Below are 19703 nucleotides of genomic sequence, written 5' to 3' on the forward strand. Positions count from 1 at the left end.
TGCTCAAGTACATGCTCATTTGGTTGTTGCTACTGTACATGCTGTGGCTAAATGGTGTGCAAAAATTTCATGTTTCGGGTTCAAGCAAGCAAGACACAAGCAGTAATTATGCACATTTTGTGTTTTACAACAATTAGCTGTATTTATCATTTTTGGGACCAAGTAAGATCATGTGCTACTGCTTTACCTGGCAATAGCCAGACTGATATTGGGATTCACTCATTGGGAGTTCTCCACAATATCAATCTGGGACTGCTCCACGATGTATTGTTCGGGAAAGGCGGGACATTCTGTACAATACGTTGAGCTGATTGGACGATGCAGCATTGTGCTTGTTTACTACGGCTATGGCCGTTTGTTCAAGACAAATAAAAAGGGTGACAATCTCAAACACTGTTTGCTGGCAACATTCTAGCAAGACGTCGCAATATGAAGAAATAGTCGTGTGATTTTATTTGATTGATGGCCGGTCTTACCTGCAAAAGCCATCACAGCCTTACTGAAAATAAGGTAAGCCTACGCTGGCTTATATGCGACAAATACGTCAATGTTGGCGTGCAAGAGTCAGGTACATTTTTCAAAGTGAAGCTGAAGTGAAGTTTTTTGGTTTGGTATTGTGTACGAAGGCAAGACATGTCTGTATAACATGTACGTAGTTGTAAATGTCGCACAAGACCAGCGTATGACAAGTGATTAGGGACATACTACAAACTACATTAGTGTCAGCAACTAAAGAGCCACTTGAAAAAAGAAACCTCAAGAGCCACATATGGTTTGGGCATCTAAAATGAGGTTGGATTTTGCTTTCCTTTTGTGGCCCGTTCGAAACGATATATGTCAGCACATTCACCATATTGGATGTGGCAGTTGTATTGGCCATTAAATGGGCAAATAATTAGTAAGATTGAGTTAGAATGGGATAATGTAATCAATGGTACTTGTTCCTTGTTAATCCAATCAGTTGTGGCGTGATGATACATCTCCAAGGAGTAAGTGAACAAGGATTCTTTACAAATAGCTTCATTTTGCCTCATCCAATATGGCTGTGGCGTCAACGTACTCACGACGGCGTTGCCATCTATGGTATGTGTATGTAATGTAAATGCTATCTATGATAAAACTGGTCAGCGGGCGCCATTCAATGGATGAATGCACGTCAGTACTACGTGAATTTATCCAAATATATGGGGCAAGTTAATGCTGTCTGTAGGGTATTCATAATATTTGGCATAATAATAATGCCCCCCTCATACATTTCATGTGCCTGGGCTCTGGCGGCGGGTCTGATTAGAAAGCTTGGGTTATTTTGTATATTAATTCACCCCTCCATCTTCATACTTTTACATGTCCGTCACATGATTTATGAATGCATCCCACTCTTTCTTTCTGTATCTCTCTTTCTCTCTCTTTATTTCTGTATCCCTCTCTCTCTCTCTCTCCCTCTCTCTCTCTCTCCACGCACGCGCGTGCGCCCATATGTCACTTTCTTCCTGTCGCCTTTGAAGCTTCCAGCCAGGAATGTAGATTGTCTTTAGTAAAGTGGAGCAAGCAGCAACAGGTCCACCTCCTGAGAGTTTGAGGATACTGCTATGCTAGCTGTTTGAGACAAAGAAGAGGCATTTCCAACAAACAGACAATCTCTGCTTCATGAGAAAGGAGCAGTGTTGCTGAATTTGCCCTGCCTTTATTTTGTGTCCAGTTTAATCGAGGTCACACTGACGGGATTGAGCTGGCAACAGGTCAACCATGGTGACTTTGCATTTGCTGGACAATTGGAAGAAGGTAATTATCACCGTTTGACTAGAAGACTATATTAGGACCACATGTAACCTGAGGGCTTACATGATCCTCCTCTTTTCTGGTTCATTATTGCACGAAGTAGTTGAATTATGGAACTCTTTCAACCTGTTTTGTGATTGGCTGTTCAGTGCTGACTCAACAGACTATTGGGTCTGTCTGCAGAGGAAATATGTTGATGTTACAGCAGGGTTTCGTTATCTGGAGGGCAGGGAACATTAGAAACATACTTTCCTACTCTGCTGCATATCATTTCAGGCAGGCAAATACTGTACTCCCATTCCGTGTTTGTATCAATCATGTCTTTTCTAACCTTGACTTTGGCTTCCACCACAAATCACTTAAATGTTTTCTCACATGTAATCCGCTCTAAACTGAATCGCACCACTTAACATGAATATTAATGGACACTTCTTATATGTTGACATTGTGGAAAAAGAGTGGTGGCACAAAAAGGATTTTTGTACAGTGAGTCAGTTTTTGTGTTTTTGTTGTAGCTTAGAGCCAAAAGAGCAGGCCAAGGTGGCTGATTTCCAATGTGTGACCTAGCGCAAGGGATTTAAATGAGTCGACGTGTTACCTCCTCAGTGGCCTGCATGCAGCTAAATACCCTCTACCATATGGAGCGTGTGTGTGTGTGTGTGTGTGTGTCCTGTCAGCATGAATCACATCTTAAGAGGTCAAGCAAGAAGTACAAATCTCTCTTAAACTCTTAAATAATAGCAATGGTACACATGAAAACAATTCAAATCAGCACTGCACACTATTCTTAGTTCACTTTTTGCAATAAATGGACACTTCATTAGATACATTTGTATAATGCAACTAGACATTATTAGAAATTGCGTATGAAGGCTGAAATGTAAAATAGAAAAATATGTAAGCATGTGGAATGAAGTGGAATGTTAGTGATATGTAATGATATTGATGTGAAGTGATATTCAATGAAATTAGTGTTTTTCTAATGTGTCACTAAGAGTGAATGAGGATTTTTTTTTTTTGTATAGCGTGGAAATGCTGTCATGTTGAAAATCGTTCCCAATGTGCATTAGGATTTGAATATGAATGATGCAAATCTGCGTTGTTGAATGTCCTGTTTTGTTAAATGTGAATGAATACCAGTAGGTATTTTTATATGAGAATTTTAATGGTGAAATTGTTGAATTTTTGGCATGTTGAAAATCCTTCCCAAGGTGAATTGAATGAGATGAATGTTTTGTATTTAGAATGGCAATGATGTGAATCTATTACGCTGAATGTCCCATTGGAAACGAATGGGGAATTTTTGGTTGAGAATGTTGAATTTGGAAGAAAAAAAATTTTAATGACAAAAATAATACCCCCCATGATGAGAATATTTGGAATATGTTGAAATCGGAATGTTGTGAATCAGATGAATTATGTGGAAGGAGATGTATGTTAAAAAAGTGGCAAGATGTTATTTTGCCTGATATCGCGTCGTAGAGGAAGGGACAGTACAGAGAGGAAAAGTAATTTTAACTCCAATCTGTTGAATTATGCTTTCTTCTTGAAAATGGGAATAAACCTGAATTGTGCATGCAAATGCACAATTGTGGGGAGATTTGAAAATATTTTTGAATTCACTATTGTTGATGCAGGTTGCAATGTTGTAGAATTGAAGTGCATTATAACTTTAATTCATAAATATTGCTAAATATATCATTAAATTTCCTGAGTGGAGTTTGCATGTTCTCCCCGTGCTTGCGAGGGTTTTCACCGGGTACTCCGGTTTCCTCCCACATTCCAAAAAACATGCATGGCAGGTTAATTGAACACTCCAAATTGTCCATAGGTGTGATTGTGAGTATGGTTGTTCGTCTCTTTGTGCCCTGCGATTGGCTGGCAACCAGTTCAGGGTGTACCCTGCCTACTGCCCGAAGCCAGCTGGGATAGGCTCCAGCACCCCCGCGACCCTTGTGAGGAAAAGCGGTCAAGAAAATGGATGGATCCATGGATGGATATCATTAAATGACATTATTCTCATTATTATTAGTATTATTATTGTTGTGGAAGCCAATAGAGGAGAAAATGAGGGCAGATTTGGAATCAGCGCAAAAAAAAAAAATCTTCTTGAAAAGTTTTTGGACATTTTTTGACAAAAAAAAATCTTCTTGAAAAGTTTTTTTTTTCATCTCTGGTAAAACTTTGTTGACCACATCACCACAAACACCTCACAATATAATATACACCACAGCCACAAAATATTAGTCCATGACTAGGTTTCTTACAGCATTCTTGTATCTGTGAAGGCCGTGAAAGCTTGTGTATTGGCTCTGATTGTAAAGTTTGTGGTGGGTGGGACAGGTGGATGTGCTTATGTTCCCAACCAAAAAAGACCCAACCAGTTACAAAACCGAAGTCACCCTTGCAACTTTTGTTTTTCATTATTATTGTCTGGACAATAAAACTAAACTTTAATTTCCTCACTCAGGATATTCATGTGAGTCAGGGAGCCGCAGACATCTCGAGGGACATGGACCGCCTGAACAGGAATGCACCAGAGAGTGGTGCACAAGCCCGCCAGGTGTTGAAGGTGAGTTTGGAGCATGTGTTATGATATGGGCAGAGATATATGTAGGTGTGAGTTTAGAGAGTAAAATAGTCATAAAAAGAAGATGAATACTCTTTGATTGCAGTACTGTAAAGTGTTGGTTCTCTGTTCTCCCTCTTCTTATTTGAACTGAATTAATATAATAGCATTACCTTGAATGGCCAGCCAGTCAGACGTGTGCTGAAAACATATTGTATGTCAGCAGGTTGAAATAGGAATTTCCCATCTGAGTCAGTGATTATTTGAAGCCATGAATTGAATATGTTATTTGTTGAAAATATAGGACATACTGTAGAGAAAAGAACAGTTAATTAATTCTTATTTAATTAATTTCTTATTTAATTTAACACAATGAATTAATAGGTGTTAGTGAACTGACACAATAAAAACTGATGATAACGATTAGAGGGGAAGAAATACATCCATCATTATTGCATTTTCAGTCTAATGCGTTGAAATGAAATCACAACCTTGGACAAGTGTCTTGGACTGAAAAATTTCAACACATTTCTGAAACAACTTTTCATCAGTAAGGAGTCTGACATTACAGCTTCAAGAAGTCTTTTTTTAAATCATACTAACAAATTTTGATCAACATAAATGAGTTTTGAATAGAGTGCTAACCTCAACAGAATGTATATAAAACATAATACAAAAATAAATAAAAAAAGCCAAAATTTAAAATAAAAAAGGTGAAAATAAAAACCGATATAAAAATATAATTCAAAAATTAAATACAAAAAATAAATATGAATGGCAATAAAAACAACAAACTATATAGATATGCATAAAATAAATAAATAAATAAATAAAAGTACAAATAAATAAATAAATAAATAACGAGATTCAAAATATAAAAATAAATATAAAAATAAATGTGAAAATAAATAAATATATTTCATTATCAATCAATCAATAAAAAGGCTCTGCTCTGCTCTCATATTTATTTATTTATTGTCAGGATGAAATCCGTTATGAAATGTTATTCAAATGAGGGATCAGTTCTAAGCAATTTTTTGTTGGTTTTATTTCCATTTATATTTATGTTTTTGCATTTAATTTTTGAATTATATTTTTATATCCATTTCTATTTTAACTTGTATCTATGTATTTATTTTTTATTTGGGCATTTTTGGTCCTCCATATATACATATAATAATTGAATGATTATGATAATACAAATGTAATGTAACTTATTAGCTCATAAACACCTGGTAATAGGCCGTTGATTTGAAGCTAAAGCAAACTGTGCCACATGGGAGCAGCAGTGCTCTGTGGCAGAGACAATAACTGCATTCCTGCTTTCCCATCACTCTCTTGTCCTCATTCCCACTAACACTAACACAATTATTAGTTATGCTACACACATCTAACATGTTTTTCCGAAATCACACACTAATACAGAATAGAGGAATAACAACAACAAATTCCGCCCATGTGAGCTGCAATCTGAATATGAAAAAAATTTATTTAAGTTCCAATTCTTGAAAACACTTATCACGAGCCAGCAATGCCATGTTTGTTCATTGTGGAGCTCTGATTCTATTGCAACACCCCCACAGACAAACACACATAATCGGGCACATATTTCCCTGTGTTGAGGAATGTGTAAATAGAGCAGCCATCTCTTCTAATCACTTCTTATAGTGAAGACATTGATGAAGGCGCCTCCTCTCATTGCCGTGCATGACGAGTAAACCTCTTTAAATCGGATGCATTAGTGAAGCATTCACAAGTCAACGTCTTGTGTCACGGTGAAGCACTTTGAGCTAATTGTCAGGACGCGACGACTGGCTTGGTCCAGTTCCAAGTCCAACAAGTTATTTTTTATACTTTAGTACCGGCTTTTTATTTAATTGCATGCTCCTTTTGTTCCTAATTCAAATTATAGGTGATACACTAGTATATTGCCATGTATGTTGAAATAAATTAGACATGAATGATGATGTTTCAGTATACTTTACACTTTCACATTTTTAAAGAGAAAATTGCATAATTCTGTGTATATTTCATCATAAAATTGCCTTTAAAATGATCTACAACCTAGTAAGTACAATTCTGAATATTTAAATCGGTTTCTCGTCTTGGTCTTCCTCAACAGAGCACTCCACTGGATCTGATCAAGACTGGAAAGGGACTGAAGTTGCAGGCGGAGCGCCCACATCTCGTCAGCCTAGGAAGCGGACGTCTGAGTGTTGCCATCACTCTACTGCCTCTACCTGAGGGTGAATATTTTATCCACCTTGGCTTTATCGTGAAAATTTGCTGCCATACACAACACTCCAGTCAGTTAGTTACTTTGCTTGTTATCACCTCACTGTCTACTTTCTTTCAGTGTTTGTTGGCGGGTTTCTACATGTGTAACCTTTTGGCCTTGTCTGCCTTTTCACTATAATACCTCTGCTGTGTGCCTCTTTGTCTGCACCTCCTTCCCTTTATGTGTGTGTGTGTGTGTGTGTATTCAGGTTGGTACACAGGGTGTGTTTCTTGACACATACCTGTGACATTTTGTGGGGGCCTCTGCCAGCCTGGAGCCTTTTTTGTTTTTAAAGTTTGCCCAACCATTTTTGATCGTCTTCACTACAAAATTCCAAAAACCCAACACACGTTTTTGAGTCAGTGTGCTGTTTAGTTTCTTTGCATTTTTGGTATCTAAATCCCCACATAAACAAATGTCCAGCTCCATACAAATTGGTTTAAAAAAAAACTCTGTACACTGTACACATGAAAACACACGAAGATATGACAATTTGGCTACTGTGCCCGAATGCACTAACTACAAAGTACTTGTCCCTCCGGTCTTGTCCAAACTGTATATTTGGATTCGAATTTGAGTTTGAGTCAGCCAAATACAGATTCTTTGTTTGTTTTACACCAATTAGGAAATCTACAATAAAATTATTGTATACCTTACAAGAGCATAGCCTACCATGCCATACCATAGCCTACCATACCACCATACCATACTCGTTCATGGTGTGTGTGTGAGTACGTGCACAATGTTAAGTACACGCCACGCGTCCGCTACTCCGCGGGGATGCGCATGACATCACTCTACACAACTCCACCCCTCCTCTGCCTAAAGAAACTGTGGAGTGTGGGGGTCCGCACACTCTACTATAAAGGGAAGATAAAAGCTGATAGATGCAGTCAGAGTAAAACAGTCAAGGCTCTTCGTACTCATCTGGGCATTGGTGGAACATGGATGATGTAGAAAAAGCTTTAACATTACCTCTTTAAATGGCACAATGCACCTTTAAAAAAGGTCACCATATTGTAAAAAAAATTAGTTAATACAAAAAAAATACAATATTGTGCTTTTTGTACATAACAGCAATGCATATAAACCACCTACAATCTCTAATATCACTTAATATTGAGGCACTTACTTGCTAATGCACGCACACATTTAGTTCCTCTACATATTGACTCGGTTCACAAGCATATTACGTTCCCCTTCATTTGACGATTGGGGTGGATTTTAAACAATGTTAAAGGGCCAAAACATCCCTTAAGAAAATTAAACTGCACAAAAAAAATAGCCACCAGAGGGTGCTAGAACTGCAAAAATTGAAATCAACCTGACTTTTCAAAAAGATGTGCTGCTTTTAATATCGCGACATGACGATGACGCTATTGTGGCAATTATAATAATATTATAATATTGTCGTTATTGTCACATCCCTAAACCATACTATTTTCAAGCTCATTATCTTGAGTGACTATATATATATATATATATATATATATATATATATATATATATATATATATATATATATACACACATACATATATATTTTACTGGTGCAACCATAAACTGTAGCCTATGCATATGTCCAGACATGTCATTTCTTTACAAGATAGTATGGTTATTGAGTTACGTGCTTTAAGTGTGAAATTAGGATTTACCACCTACTGTATATCGTATGCTACTAGAACATTTTCCTCACATCAGCCATCAGTACAATGCTTCCTTCTTCCCATCAGGCCGCACAACTGTTGGTCATGGTCCTGTGGACATCAACATCCAAGGCCCTGGGGTGGAAGCTCAACATTGCTACATAGAGAATAGATCAGGGGTCATCATGTTACATCCATGCGGGAACCTGTGTGCTATTGATGGACTCCAAGTGACACAACCAATCCGCTTGTCCCAGGGTAAGACTTCACTCTAAGCTGCTTTCACGCTGGCCATCTTTTTCCGCAGATCACTTTTGTGTGTAAGGTTAAGGAAGGTTGAATGTGACTGAAAAAAATTGCAAGCTTCTGAAATAGTATCAGAATTTGGGGGTCTCATTAAGAAAAAGCTTGGTCCCGACCTTGTTGCTGTGGTGTAATGTTATGTTAATACACCTGTGGTGACTCTAGATGCATTCTGGTCTTTGAGATGAAGTCAGTTTAAGCAATCCATTTATAATTACTATATTATTGATTTCCATCATCAAGGCTAACATAGTACACTAGAAGAGTAAACTCATTATGATAAACATTTGCTGACTCAGCAAGGGAAGTTGCTCCATTAAATAAAACACAGTCAGCTCTTTGAAGTAGCTATTGACTAGAGGGCCACGTGTCCTTATGAAGTTAATAGGTATTACATTTGTCCAGTATGCTCGGCACAGGACAATACGCACTTATGGACTATGTTTTTTATTTTTTTTTTTGCACTTCATTTTGCATTTATGCTTTACAGCCACACTGTGTGTGTGTGCCTGCCAAGGCAGTTGAACCCCACAGACCCTCCCCACGCCCCACTTATGAAGTTCAGCAATGCCCAGTCACAGTTGCATGTTTCCCACTCACAGTTGTAACTGGATCCTGGTTTAAGGTGCAGCTAATAGAGGCGTAAGAAAATAAAGAGTAACCCATGACCAGCAGTAGATGAACTACATACTGACTGAGCTACCTGCCTACTTAGTCATGTAACATTCTTAGACGTTTACATCAGAGCGCAGTGCATTTCCAGCTTTTGTAGGAATGCTCATCATTAGTCACTGCTCACAGGGTGTGGATTTTCTTCTGTATAATTTTTCTCCCTCACAAAAATGTCACTGTTTTTATTGTAGGACCTCCTGTATCAACTAATATTGAGTCAAAAGTGAGACGTGACTGAACGAAAATACTCTGATCAGCTTAACATTCAACTTGGCTGGGCAAACAGCGTGTGGAGACAATGCTTTTATACTGTTTCCACAGAAGTGCTGTCACTGTCAGAATCAAAACTTCTGTTATATGGGAAGATATAAGGAGTGTCATTAAGGAGGTATTTTATGTTGTTGACATAGTGGTGTTGTGGTTCGTAGTACAGGAAATAAATCAGACATTGATGGTTATTAGTTACTCAATATTTTGATGAGTAACACAGTGCAATTACAGCACTCATGCAAAGCATTTCTGCCTTTTATCAACAGCAATTCTTTGTTGGCCAAATTTCACAGTAATGAGGTTTTTTTTTCCCCTGGTTGTTTTACTTTGCACACTAACACTTAAATGCATCTTTACATGCTCGACACTCACATTGCTAATAATATCGAGACATCAGATCTGTCTCTGGCATCTGTGACATGCTTCCAATGCACTTTAACTGGGTGCCACGGTCAGAGTGCAGGTTTACAGTGGATGAACTACACTTGGGACTGCAAGTGATAACAATCTGAATAATACACTTTTAAATCATATCCATGGATACTACAGGCTGACACCAGCACAAAGCGATGCAATGAAAACAATACTGTACACTTTGATGTTATTGGTCTACTTTAATTATTCATCATCTTCCTCCAGTGTTGGCTGGCGGTTTACTAAGAATAGCCAATGATTGGATAGAGAAAATTATTACAGTAAGCCTGTCTCATTTTTACCAGTCATACAGCATTACGTGATCTTTAAGCGCACTAGTTAAACAAACAAATTTTGATTTGAGTTTTACTACTAAGTGTCCATTTATAATGATAAAGTCAATGTTATACTATTGGGTCAATATTGCTGTATGTTTGTTGTAAGTGTAGAGCAAATAAAAAATTAAAAAATTCTGAATTACATGTTCGGTGAATTAGTTGTCTTAGCGTTTTGTCCAGTTGGATTTGTGCAATAAGAAAGCCATTTTGTTTATTGTTTCTACTTTTAAGGAACAGGAATTTGTGGGATGAGTAGCACAAGTTAGTATGTATGTTGTGGCTTTATAATTCATACCAAATCTTTACTGCCTGTGCTAAACAGGTTAACCCCTTCGGACCCGTATTTTTTTCTGCTGGGCAAAACAAATTTCTTCTTTTTCGTGTGTGCTGATTTTGACATTTATTTATTTATAATTAAAAAAAATATTTGGGTGGGGGGGGTGATATTATCTCATGTTTTTAGTTGTTATAGTGGACGCCAGGATAATATGGCTATAACGTTTTGTAAGCTTACCAAGCTAATATGCAACATTTTTTAACATGAACATCATGCAAATCAACTTACGACTGTGATTGGTTGGTTAGGATCCAATCATAAACCAGAAGTGTTAACATCATTCAATTATGGGTTTAGACAAGCAAGTATGTCATGTCAACTTGGACCATCTACGGGTCTAAAGTGTTAATCTGATGTTACCATTGACTCTTCTTTGTCCAGTCAGCTGTGGTTGGCATCAGCATCATGCAAAAAAGGAAAGTTGCTATCAGTGAAGGAAATCTCAAAACATAGAAATATCAGGATGAGATTCTTTCCATCTCTGTCCTTCAAGATGACAGTTGATGCGGACCCCCACAGAATCTTATTTTGGGCATGGTAGAGGAGTAGAATGACATTTAACAGGACGTTTGACGAGGCTGGTGACCAGCATGAGGAGGTGTCAGGCTGTTGTGGCTGTGTAAGATTCTTCTGCATGCTGGTTGGCATGTTGGCTGGCATGTTGGCTCCTGATTATTTGCCAAAGGAGTAAATTGTGAAATTACTGATGTTGCTGATAAGACTTCAGTGATTCAGTCCACCAATTAACATCAAACAAGAGTCGACAGAAACAGGGAATAAGTTGTTTGCCGCAGGCAGTGAAAATTTGGCACATTTTTCTCAGTTGTTCTGCTTATTGCACGACGTATTAATTATTTGAGAGCGGAAAAAAACAGGCTTCCTAATGTTTTCAAATGTATTGGCAAGAAGCAATGTTGACAAATAATCTACTTTGCATAAATTAAAAATTTTCAGTTTGAATCATTTTCGAAAAAAACTGCTCTAAATGGTAATTAAAATCAACTGAATTTTAAAAACAAAACTCCTGAATCGAAATAAGCATAGTGAACAGTGCCAATTGACAATTCCGAGATGACGTCACAAGTCAAAATGTCGGTCAATTCGAGGAAGAAATCTCTCCGCTCATTGAAAAGTATTAAATCTTTGTAATTTCATTTGTGAGGATTATTTTGATTTTAAAATGTGATGAGTTGTCATTTTACTACCATACGAATCTGATAGTTAAAGGCAAAAGCAATACAATCCACTGTTTTCACCGCGTATAAAGGAAGCATTTGCATTGCGTTGCATTGGGGAAGTATCAGAAATGTATATATATATATATATATATATATATATGCTGTAATGTAATTGCACTGTTACTCATCAAAATATTGAGTAACTAATAACCATATATATATATATATATATATATATATATATATATATATATATATATATATATATATATATATATATATATATATATATGTTAAGTGAACAATTATGCACAAACAAACAATTCACTCATGTGTCATCAAATAACAAATTGCTTGACATATAGATTGAGCAATAATATAATTGAACACAGGAAATAAAATAAATAAAATAAATCCAACAGAAACTATATTTGTAAAAGGACTTTGTATAACAAATCAAATGTCAATAGTATTTAACGGACAAGGTATTGGAAAGCATGTAGGATCCTTCTATGGGCCAGCATCGTAATAGTCTTTAGTTTATTTTTCCACTCAGACAAATATGGTCTCCCAGTCGGTGAAGCGAACCCACGCCAACCTGCATCGAAGGAAAGTGACGGTTCCACTCGGCCACCTGGAGCACGTCAGCATCGTAATAGTGTTTAAATCACATCAATTTGTTTCCATTTTGACTTTTATCATGACATTCAGCCAAACTAAATAGCCTGTATACAATGAAGGATTACATATGTCTGTATTACGCAGTAGAGCATCTTTATGTTGGTCTCCACCATGACACAACTTTCCTCTTGTGGGGTCTTCTTTGATTGTGCCCCCTCCTCCCGTCTCCTCCTCTTGCTCCTCCCTCCGCTCCTCCCCTGACAACCCGGCCTCTCTCTCTCTCCCTCTCTCTTGAGTTTGTGCGGGCTCAGGCACTGGGAGTGCTTAAAGCCGGCTGTTAGTCACGGTCACAGGAGGCTCCTCTTGAATGAGAAAGCGTATTGCTGCCCATTGGACTAAAAGAAGATAAGGACTTGAAAGCGTCTAAAGTTGGTGGTGGGATGTGCCCACGTACGCAGCAGTGGGTAAACTTGGCGCGTAACAAGTGAACAAGGACGCAGCTGCCGTTGAGATCGCTCCGGTATCTGCAGCATTCATGAGTCAATAGGGTTTTATTGGGATTATCATAACAAAAGAACGCAAGGACAAAGCCCATAAACACTGCTATTGTTGCCTAAAAATCAGTCGCACTAAATCAGAAGACACGTGTTTTTTTATTTATTGAAAAGCTGCAACGGCGATGAACACAGCAGAGGGAGCGAACGCCTTTATTCATTGGACCTAAAGTAAGCGAGCTTGTTTTATCATCTCTAGTCTTTATTGCTTTAATACAGTGTCAGAAATATGTTTGTTGTTTATGTGGAAAATGTTGCACACGATACCAGTTTGTTTCTGTATGGATGCACTATGAAAACTAACGTTCACAACGTTCACATTTTGAAACCTGTTGTTGAATTAATACCTCCCTGACAGTGTCAGGTCACAGTTAATATAATTTACATTTTCTTTCAGAAACTCCTAAACTGGATAGTAGTTTTGTCAATGGTACGTTAGTTCGAAAATGTTTCAACACATGAAAGTTCACATTCTTATTCTTTTTGTTGTTGTTTCAAAACCGTTGTGGTGTTGTATAAATTCAAAGTCATAAATACTGTATCATTGCTCAGATACATCCATCCATCCATTTTTGAAAAGACCACTTATGCTGGTCAGGGTTCACAGGTCGCCAATCAATCGCAGGGCACATACAGAGACAGACAACCATTTACTCTCAACTTCACACTGTCACTGATTGGGGACTGAACACACACTTCCTGTACCTAAGTCAGGTGAATGTAGCACTTCTTCATCAGTCATCAGCAACTCCAAATACATGCTCTGGCCACTCTGACTGGAGACACGGAGCAGCCAGAGCGTCAGGCAGGATGAATAGAAACTGGACAAGTAAGATGCGCGGATTGTGGGATGACGGGGGATTTAAATGACCTCGTTCATCATTCGTGTATACAACTCAAGTCGGCAAATGTATTTATGTTTTTCTGAAAAAGGTGTTTTTTTTTTTAGCGGCACAACCAACAGAGCACTTTAGCTAATGTTTGCAGTAGTATCACTAACCAGTGAGTGAATGTAATAATAATTGCATAATGCATATATTAATAGTACAGACTAGTGATCCCCAAAGTTTTTTTGCGCCATGGACATCTTCATTCAAGTACAACATGCTTTTCGTAGACTGGAAACCACGACTTTACATTGTTTTTAAATTGCCAGTTTTAAAGCGTCTGTACTGACAAATAAGGTAATTAGAGAGTACTTAATTTTTATAAAATAAAATATTGAGTTATTTTTTAAAGCAAAATGAAAAAGCTGATCAACAGAGAAAATCATTAAAATATTTTTTGGACTCAACATTGCAATAAATGTAGAACAACAGCTAACAGTGAACTACTAAAATTAAAATGTAAACACTGTAATTTGTAATTTATGACCATGCATACAAAGTTAACAACATTGCTACTTGTAAGTGTGCATAATCCAAACATGACAGTTGAATGTTTTGGTCCGCTGTCTGAACAGCTAGTCAATAGTGGCCAAAGTCAAAAACTAACTTCCTTCTCAACACTATATACAATCACTGTAATACACTATATATGAATAATTGCAAGATGCTTGGTTGGATACATTGTGGTTATCAATGACTATTTGTATTATTATCGAAATTCTTATTAGACAAAAGTTTCCTTTTTACTTGATTGTTGTCATATTAAAGTATAGTACACCAATTGTGTGTTTATAATATTGAGCTATCTTGCATTATTATCTGTCCACTATTTGTACTCGTGTTGTGTTTCCTCATTGGTAGATTAAAACCCAAGCAAATAATGCAATGTATCAATTTGATCTTTGTTCATTGCATTTACTATGCATTGACTGACATTTTCCTTATCCCTATACTGCACTTGTTGAATAGCTACGGTATATTATGCTTTTGTTGTGGGGTATTAAGCACTTTTATAGTCCACATTTAGTTTCAACTCAGCAACTGCATCTCTCTCAAACATTTCAGCTTCAAAACAAGTTTTTGGAATCCAACTTGGTCAGTATAAATTCAACATTTAAGTTGCTCAAACATTGCTCCCACGTGTATGCGAGTTCTGTTTATAGACAGTCAGCACACAGCGGTCCAGTTTTGCAGACACCTCCCCACCACCACCTACTGACATAAGCAGACTTCACTGTCTCTGTCTACTGTTACATTGCTATTCCTGGTTGCCACTGTGACCTAACCAGGCCTTGTGACACAAGTAGAAACAAGCTTCATTTTTAATGATTGTGGCTTCGAAAATACTTTATTGAGGTACATACTATATGGGGGCTGTAGTTTTCACAGATCAGAAACAAACAAGGAAAAACAAACAATAAAACAAAATTTAAGTTAAACCGGTACGATGTGGTGGAAAAGTGGCATTTAAAGTGGACTAGAACCTGATTACTGAAAATTATTACTATCTGTTAAATGGTCTGATTGGAGAAATTGGAGACAATAACTGTCCCGGCAGCAGATAATCAAGTGGAATTTCGAGATGAGGAAGTACTGTGCTGTTTTGAAACGGTCTTGTGACATGAGGTTAACACATCAAGCTAGGCCGTGCTGCTGAGGTAACCCTGGCCACCTGGTGGGGGAAAATAAATGGGCTGTGTGGTTGATATGATTGGAGCGGCATCCATTTACCTTCAGGTGTGGGGGATTGGCTTTAGTTGTGACAAAAGGAAGAGGGAGCCTTGGGGGTTGTGATCAGGGAACATCTGTTCAGGCAATCGGTGACTAACCACTGACACTTATAGTGATTGTGAGGTGTCAACTCGACAATTATGCATCTGGTCACTGTGATGTGAGTGTTGTTCACGAGGTGATGCCATTAGCAAAGTGCAATACGGTCGGTCCTCAAAAGCCAGTGGTACAGTTTTGGTTCAGAAGTTTTACAAAAGGTTTAAAAAAAAAATGGTGCAATACCCATTTGACACCATATCGCTGATGTACCAACTAGTTTTACAGAGCGGTGAGGTGGTGTGGTATTGGCCAAGCCGATTATCGGTGCTGATACTGGGCATTTTAACGGATATCGGTCTTAAAAAAAATAAAATCAGTCGACTTATAAAAGGTATATCTAAAACCATTTTAATCGCAGGGAACTATTTATTTTAATTTTCAATTAACTTTATAAGAGATGCTGCTGACCCTGGGATTGTTCTGAACCTTTTGTTTTTGTTTGAAATTAAAAGAAAGAAATATGAAAGTTTAAGATTTCAGGTATTTTTAATTTTTGGAATTTTTTTTTACTGTTGAAAACTATAAAGTGGTATTGTATTTACTTGTTTAAGTTTCCATTTAACTTTTTAAGATGTACTGTTAATCTTGGGAGCTCCCTGAACATTTATTTGGAAATTTAAAATGAAGTCTATTGTCTAAGATAAAAACAAACAAACATTCATTTTGAAAACTGTGAAAAATTGTTCAATAAACATGCTTTAAGACATGACAACAAAGTCAATATTGCCATTTGTATTTTAAAAACATTATGACGCCAATATACACCCCCACCCCTTTTTTTATTTTTTTACTACAAATGAATATCGGCTTCAAATATCGGTTATCGGTTAAGGTTATCTCCTTGACTACACTTATTGGCATCGATATTGGCCCTGAAAAAAACATATTGCTCTATCTCTAAAAACAGGATTCAAATATGTATCCACCACCAAAAACATTCTTAAAAAAATTATTTTTATTCAAACTGCTACTCCCATAAATATAGAGTCTAACACCACACCCCTCCTTTGCATTGTCTTCAAAAGCAGTCTTCCTCTGGTATTTGAGCTTGTGTTTGATGGCCCCTGACTATTTGGAAAAAGACCCATTGATCAACTGGGGGGCTTGACTTCTTGACCTTTGTTTCGGCAAAGTGTTCAATAGCAACTGTCAACCATAGTTATGGACACCCAATTTTGTAACTTCTCTACCACTTGAGCGCCGTCCCATGCTGGTGGTTTAAAGACTTCAATACTGTATAGTTAACCAGTAATGAATCAAAGTCGTAGAGAACGCATAACGGCACTGGCAATTTTTTATTCACCCACAATCAGTCTTGAGTATGTTGGGTCATTATTTTAACCATCTTCTTCCATCTTAGCAACTGTGATCTTGTTTTTTAGTCATGACCCACAGCTTGTGACCATCAGTGGAGGGAGGGAACGTAGAGAGAGAATAAGTAAAGAAAGCAATCCAGATAGGTGTCACTCATTACTGTTGTCAGCCCTTTTTCGCACTTCAGGGCCACCGTACCAGCCAGGCACTAATGCTAACAATAGCTTTGCGGCTTATCATACAATGACGATGTAATTAAATAGCGGTTTCTTAGCATCCTAAATTAGCGATTAAATATACTTTCGGGATGTCATTGTGAAGATGTTGGTAGAAAATATGTCATTTAAATTAAAACTTCGATATGTAAGCCAACACCTCGAAAAAGGAAGTCAAGCTGGATGGATGTCACATCACCGCGCAGGCTGACTTCAAAGTAAAAGCCCACCAAGGCAATTGCTTTGGAATCAATGCATTGTTTGGTAAAGGTGTATTTTTGAAGTTAGCCTTGGTGTGTTAGGTTGAGTATGTTTCCAGCTTCATTGACATGTCTGAATGACGGGGTAAATCCATGATGTGCTTTGCGCTGGTGTGCCGTGATAAAATATCAACACTGCTGTTAGTGTATCGATATATTTATTGCAACAGAGAGCACAACAATATATTGCAATATAGGTTTTCCCCCCCACCCCTAATAGACTCCTTTAACAAAAGCCTGGTTAACTGAAATTCTGATCCATATTGTACATGACTGTGACCAGTGTAGCATAAACAGGATTTAGGCAATCCATCACTGAACGGGATGGCCTCGGATGAAAGTGTTTGCAGCATGTGACAGGCAGCACGGTGCAAAGGGAAGAACTTGTGACAACAGTCAGGGCCTGACTGTAAGGCACAAAGACATCTCACAAAGTCCTGTAGTCTGCGGTGACTTGCATGGTTTAATGTAGCAGCATCCTTATGTAATATTGCATACGTCTAACACTGTGATCAACCTCCTGACTGTAAGATCACTGTACTAGAATGTGAAGCCCTCCATTTCTAACCACCTCACATCTAATCTTTCAAGCAAATATTCTAGAGGCTAAGATGACGTGTTGGAAAGATTGGTCTAGTGGTTGGAGCACAGAGGTGTTATTAGAGAAACCATGGAAACTTTGGTCCAGAGACACATTCCAAATTGGTCCAGCTACTTCTTTTAATGCCTTTGTGGCTCCAAAGGAATATTTACTATGATTCGCCTCGTCAGCTTTGACATACTGTCAATAGTTTTAAAAATAGTCATTTTTATTAGCATTGGTGATTCCATTCTATTTTGAAATTGTTAAATTATACATTTTATTTATGATAATTTCAATCCCTACCAATGTATATAAAAAAAAGAGTAAAAATCTGAAATAGCTTCATTTTATGAGTAGTGCTGAATCATATAAAAAGAAGAAAAACAAAAGATTAGATTGAAGTGAAATACTACATATGATTGAATCATTATCTTACCAAACTGAAGTGTTTTAAGTTGTGTGTGTTGTTACAAATAGACAAACAGCAAAACGTTTCATAGGGATTCTTCATTAGCTTCACAGAATGTGTGATTGTATTGACCTTTTGCACGTGACGCCACAGCCCTCATGGGAACGCCCCCTCGGGGACACTGGACGGCAAAAGAGCCACTTGCCTGTATTGTAACCATTGAATCTCATACAGCGTAAAGTCATTTATCTAATCCATTATTTTATAAAATGGTCATATCTCGCTTTGCGGTCGGTTGTACAGACAGACAAAGGAGTAAACCAAATGTTGCTTTTTATCGCATACCTACTAATGAAGACAAACGACGGGGATTGATAGCAGCAATCAACAGAAAGGACTAGCAGCCCACAAAGTATTCATGGATTTGCAGCAATAATTTTTTGCGAGGCTAGTAGATAAATGTTGTAATTAGTAGATAAATGTTCATACATTTTACTAGTAACACGCTAGAACGATTGTAACAGTGGTGTCAAATTGGGTGTTTCAAATCACATTAACAAGCCAGATAGTTAGCGTCCACTCCAACTGCACTAACACACAGCTTTGTTTTAAAATGCACCTTCTTCAAAACTATTAAGTGCATTTGACTGTTTAATAAGGGGGGATTTTGTCTTTGTGCTTGTTTTTCACTCTGGAGCTGGAGTCATATTCATGAAATGACTGCATAGCTTGCCACTACGATAGTCATTTGTTCCATGCTAGTTAACATAGTAACATAACATCATCACAGCGTTTCAATGTAGAACGGACTATGTAAAAATAAGTCAGTTAGCATGATAAACAAGTTTTACCTTTGCATTACTAGGTATATTGTCCCCCGGTGTGAGCGTAGCATCTCATCCCAAAGACTCAGCCAGCAACAAGCTTTTGAATCAGCCCCAGTGTAAGGAGAAGAGACGGCATTGACTATATAATGGCCGTGCGCTGTGAAAGTTAACGATTTGATTAACTTGGTAAAAACAGCAGGCAACAGAAGGTAAGGGGCTTTTTTCAAACTAGCGATCTCCAACTAAAGTAAATATTGCCCTCTATGAGTCCCGACTAAATGTGCAACTTCGACTGACAGGCGACCTTGGGTTGAAGTAATAGATTCCATGACTCTATGGGCAATAATAACTTTTAATTTGTAAAATAACAGTCGCTCCAGGTCACGTCCACTTCCATTTAATAATCATTTTCTTCCGCC

General features: G+C 37.6%; 1 protein-coding gene across 15 annotated transcripts in view; it reads left to right on the top strand.

Annotated features, from left to right (window-relative positions):
• The window catches only part of phldb1b (pleckstrin homology-like domain, family B, member 1b), a 110988-nt gene that overhangs the window by 25476 nt on the left and 65809 nt on the right, over positions 1-19703 (top strand). For 12 of the 15 annotated variants that reach the window (XM_077565111.1, XM_077565119.1, XM_077565109.1 and 9 more), the window contains exons 2-4: positions 4250-4351; positions 6471-6594; positions 8360-8530. In XM_077565111.1, coding sequence (XP_077421237.1) covers positions 4250-4351; positions 6471-6594; positions 8360-8530 — 397 coding nt within the window. Of the gene's footprint in view, positions 1-1509; positions 1783-4249; positions 4352-6470; positions 6595-8359; positions 8531-12748; positions 13131-19703 lie in introns of those variants that run through there. The other 3 variants (XM_077565110.1, XM_077565120.1, XM_077565117.1) reach the window with 3 other exon arrangements.

This window comes from Vanacampus margaritifer, chromosome 5 (assembly GCF_051991255.1).
Source record: "Vanacampus margaritifer isolate UIUO_Vmar chromosome 5, RoL_Vmar_1.0, whole genome shotgun sequence".
Lineage (NCBI taxonomy): Eukaryota > Metazoa > Chordata > Actinopteri > Syngnathiformes > Syngnathidae > Vanacampus > Vanacampus margaritifer.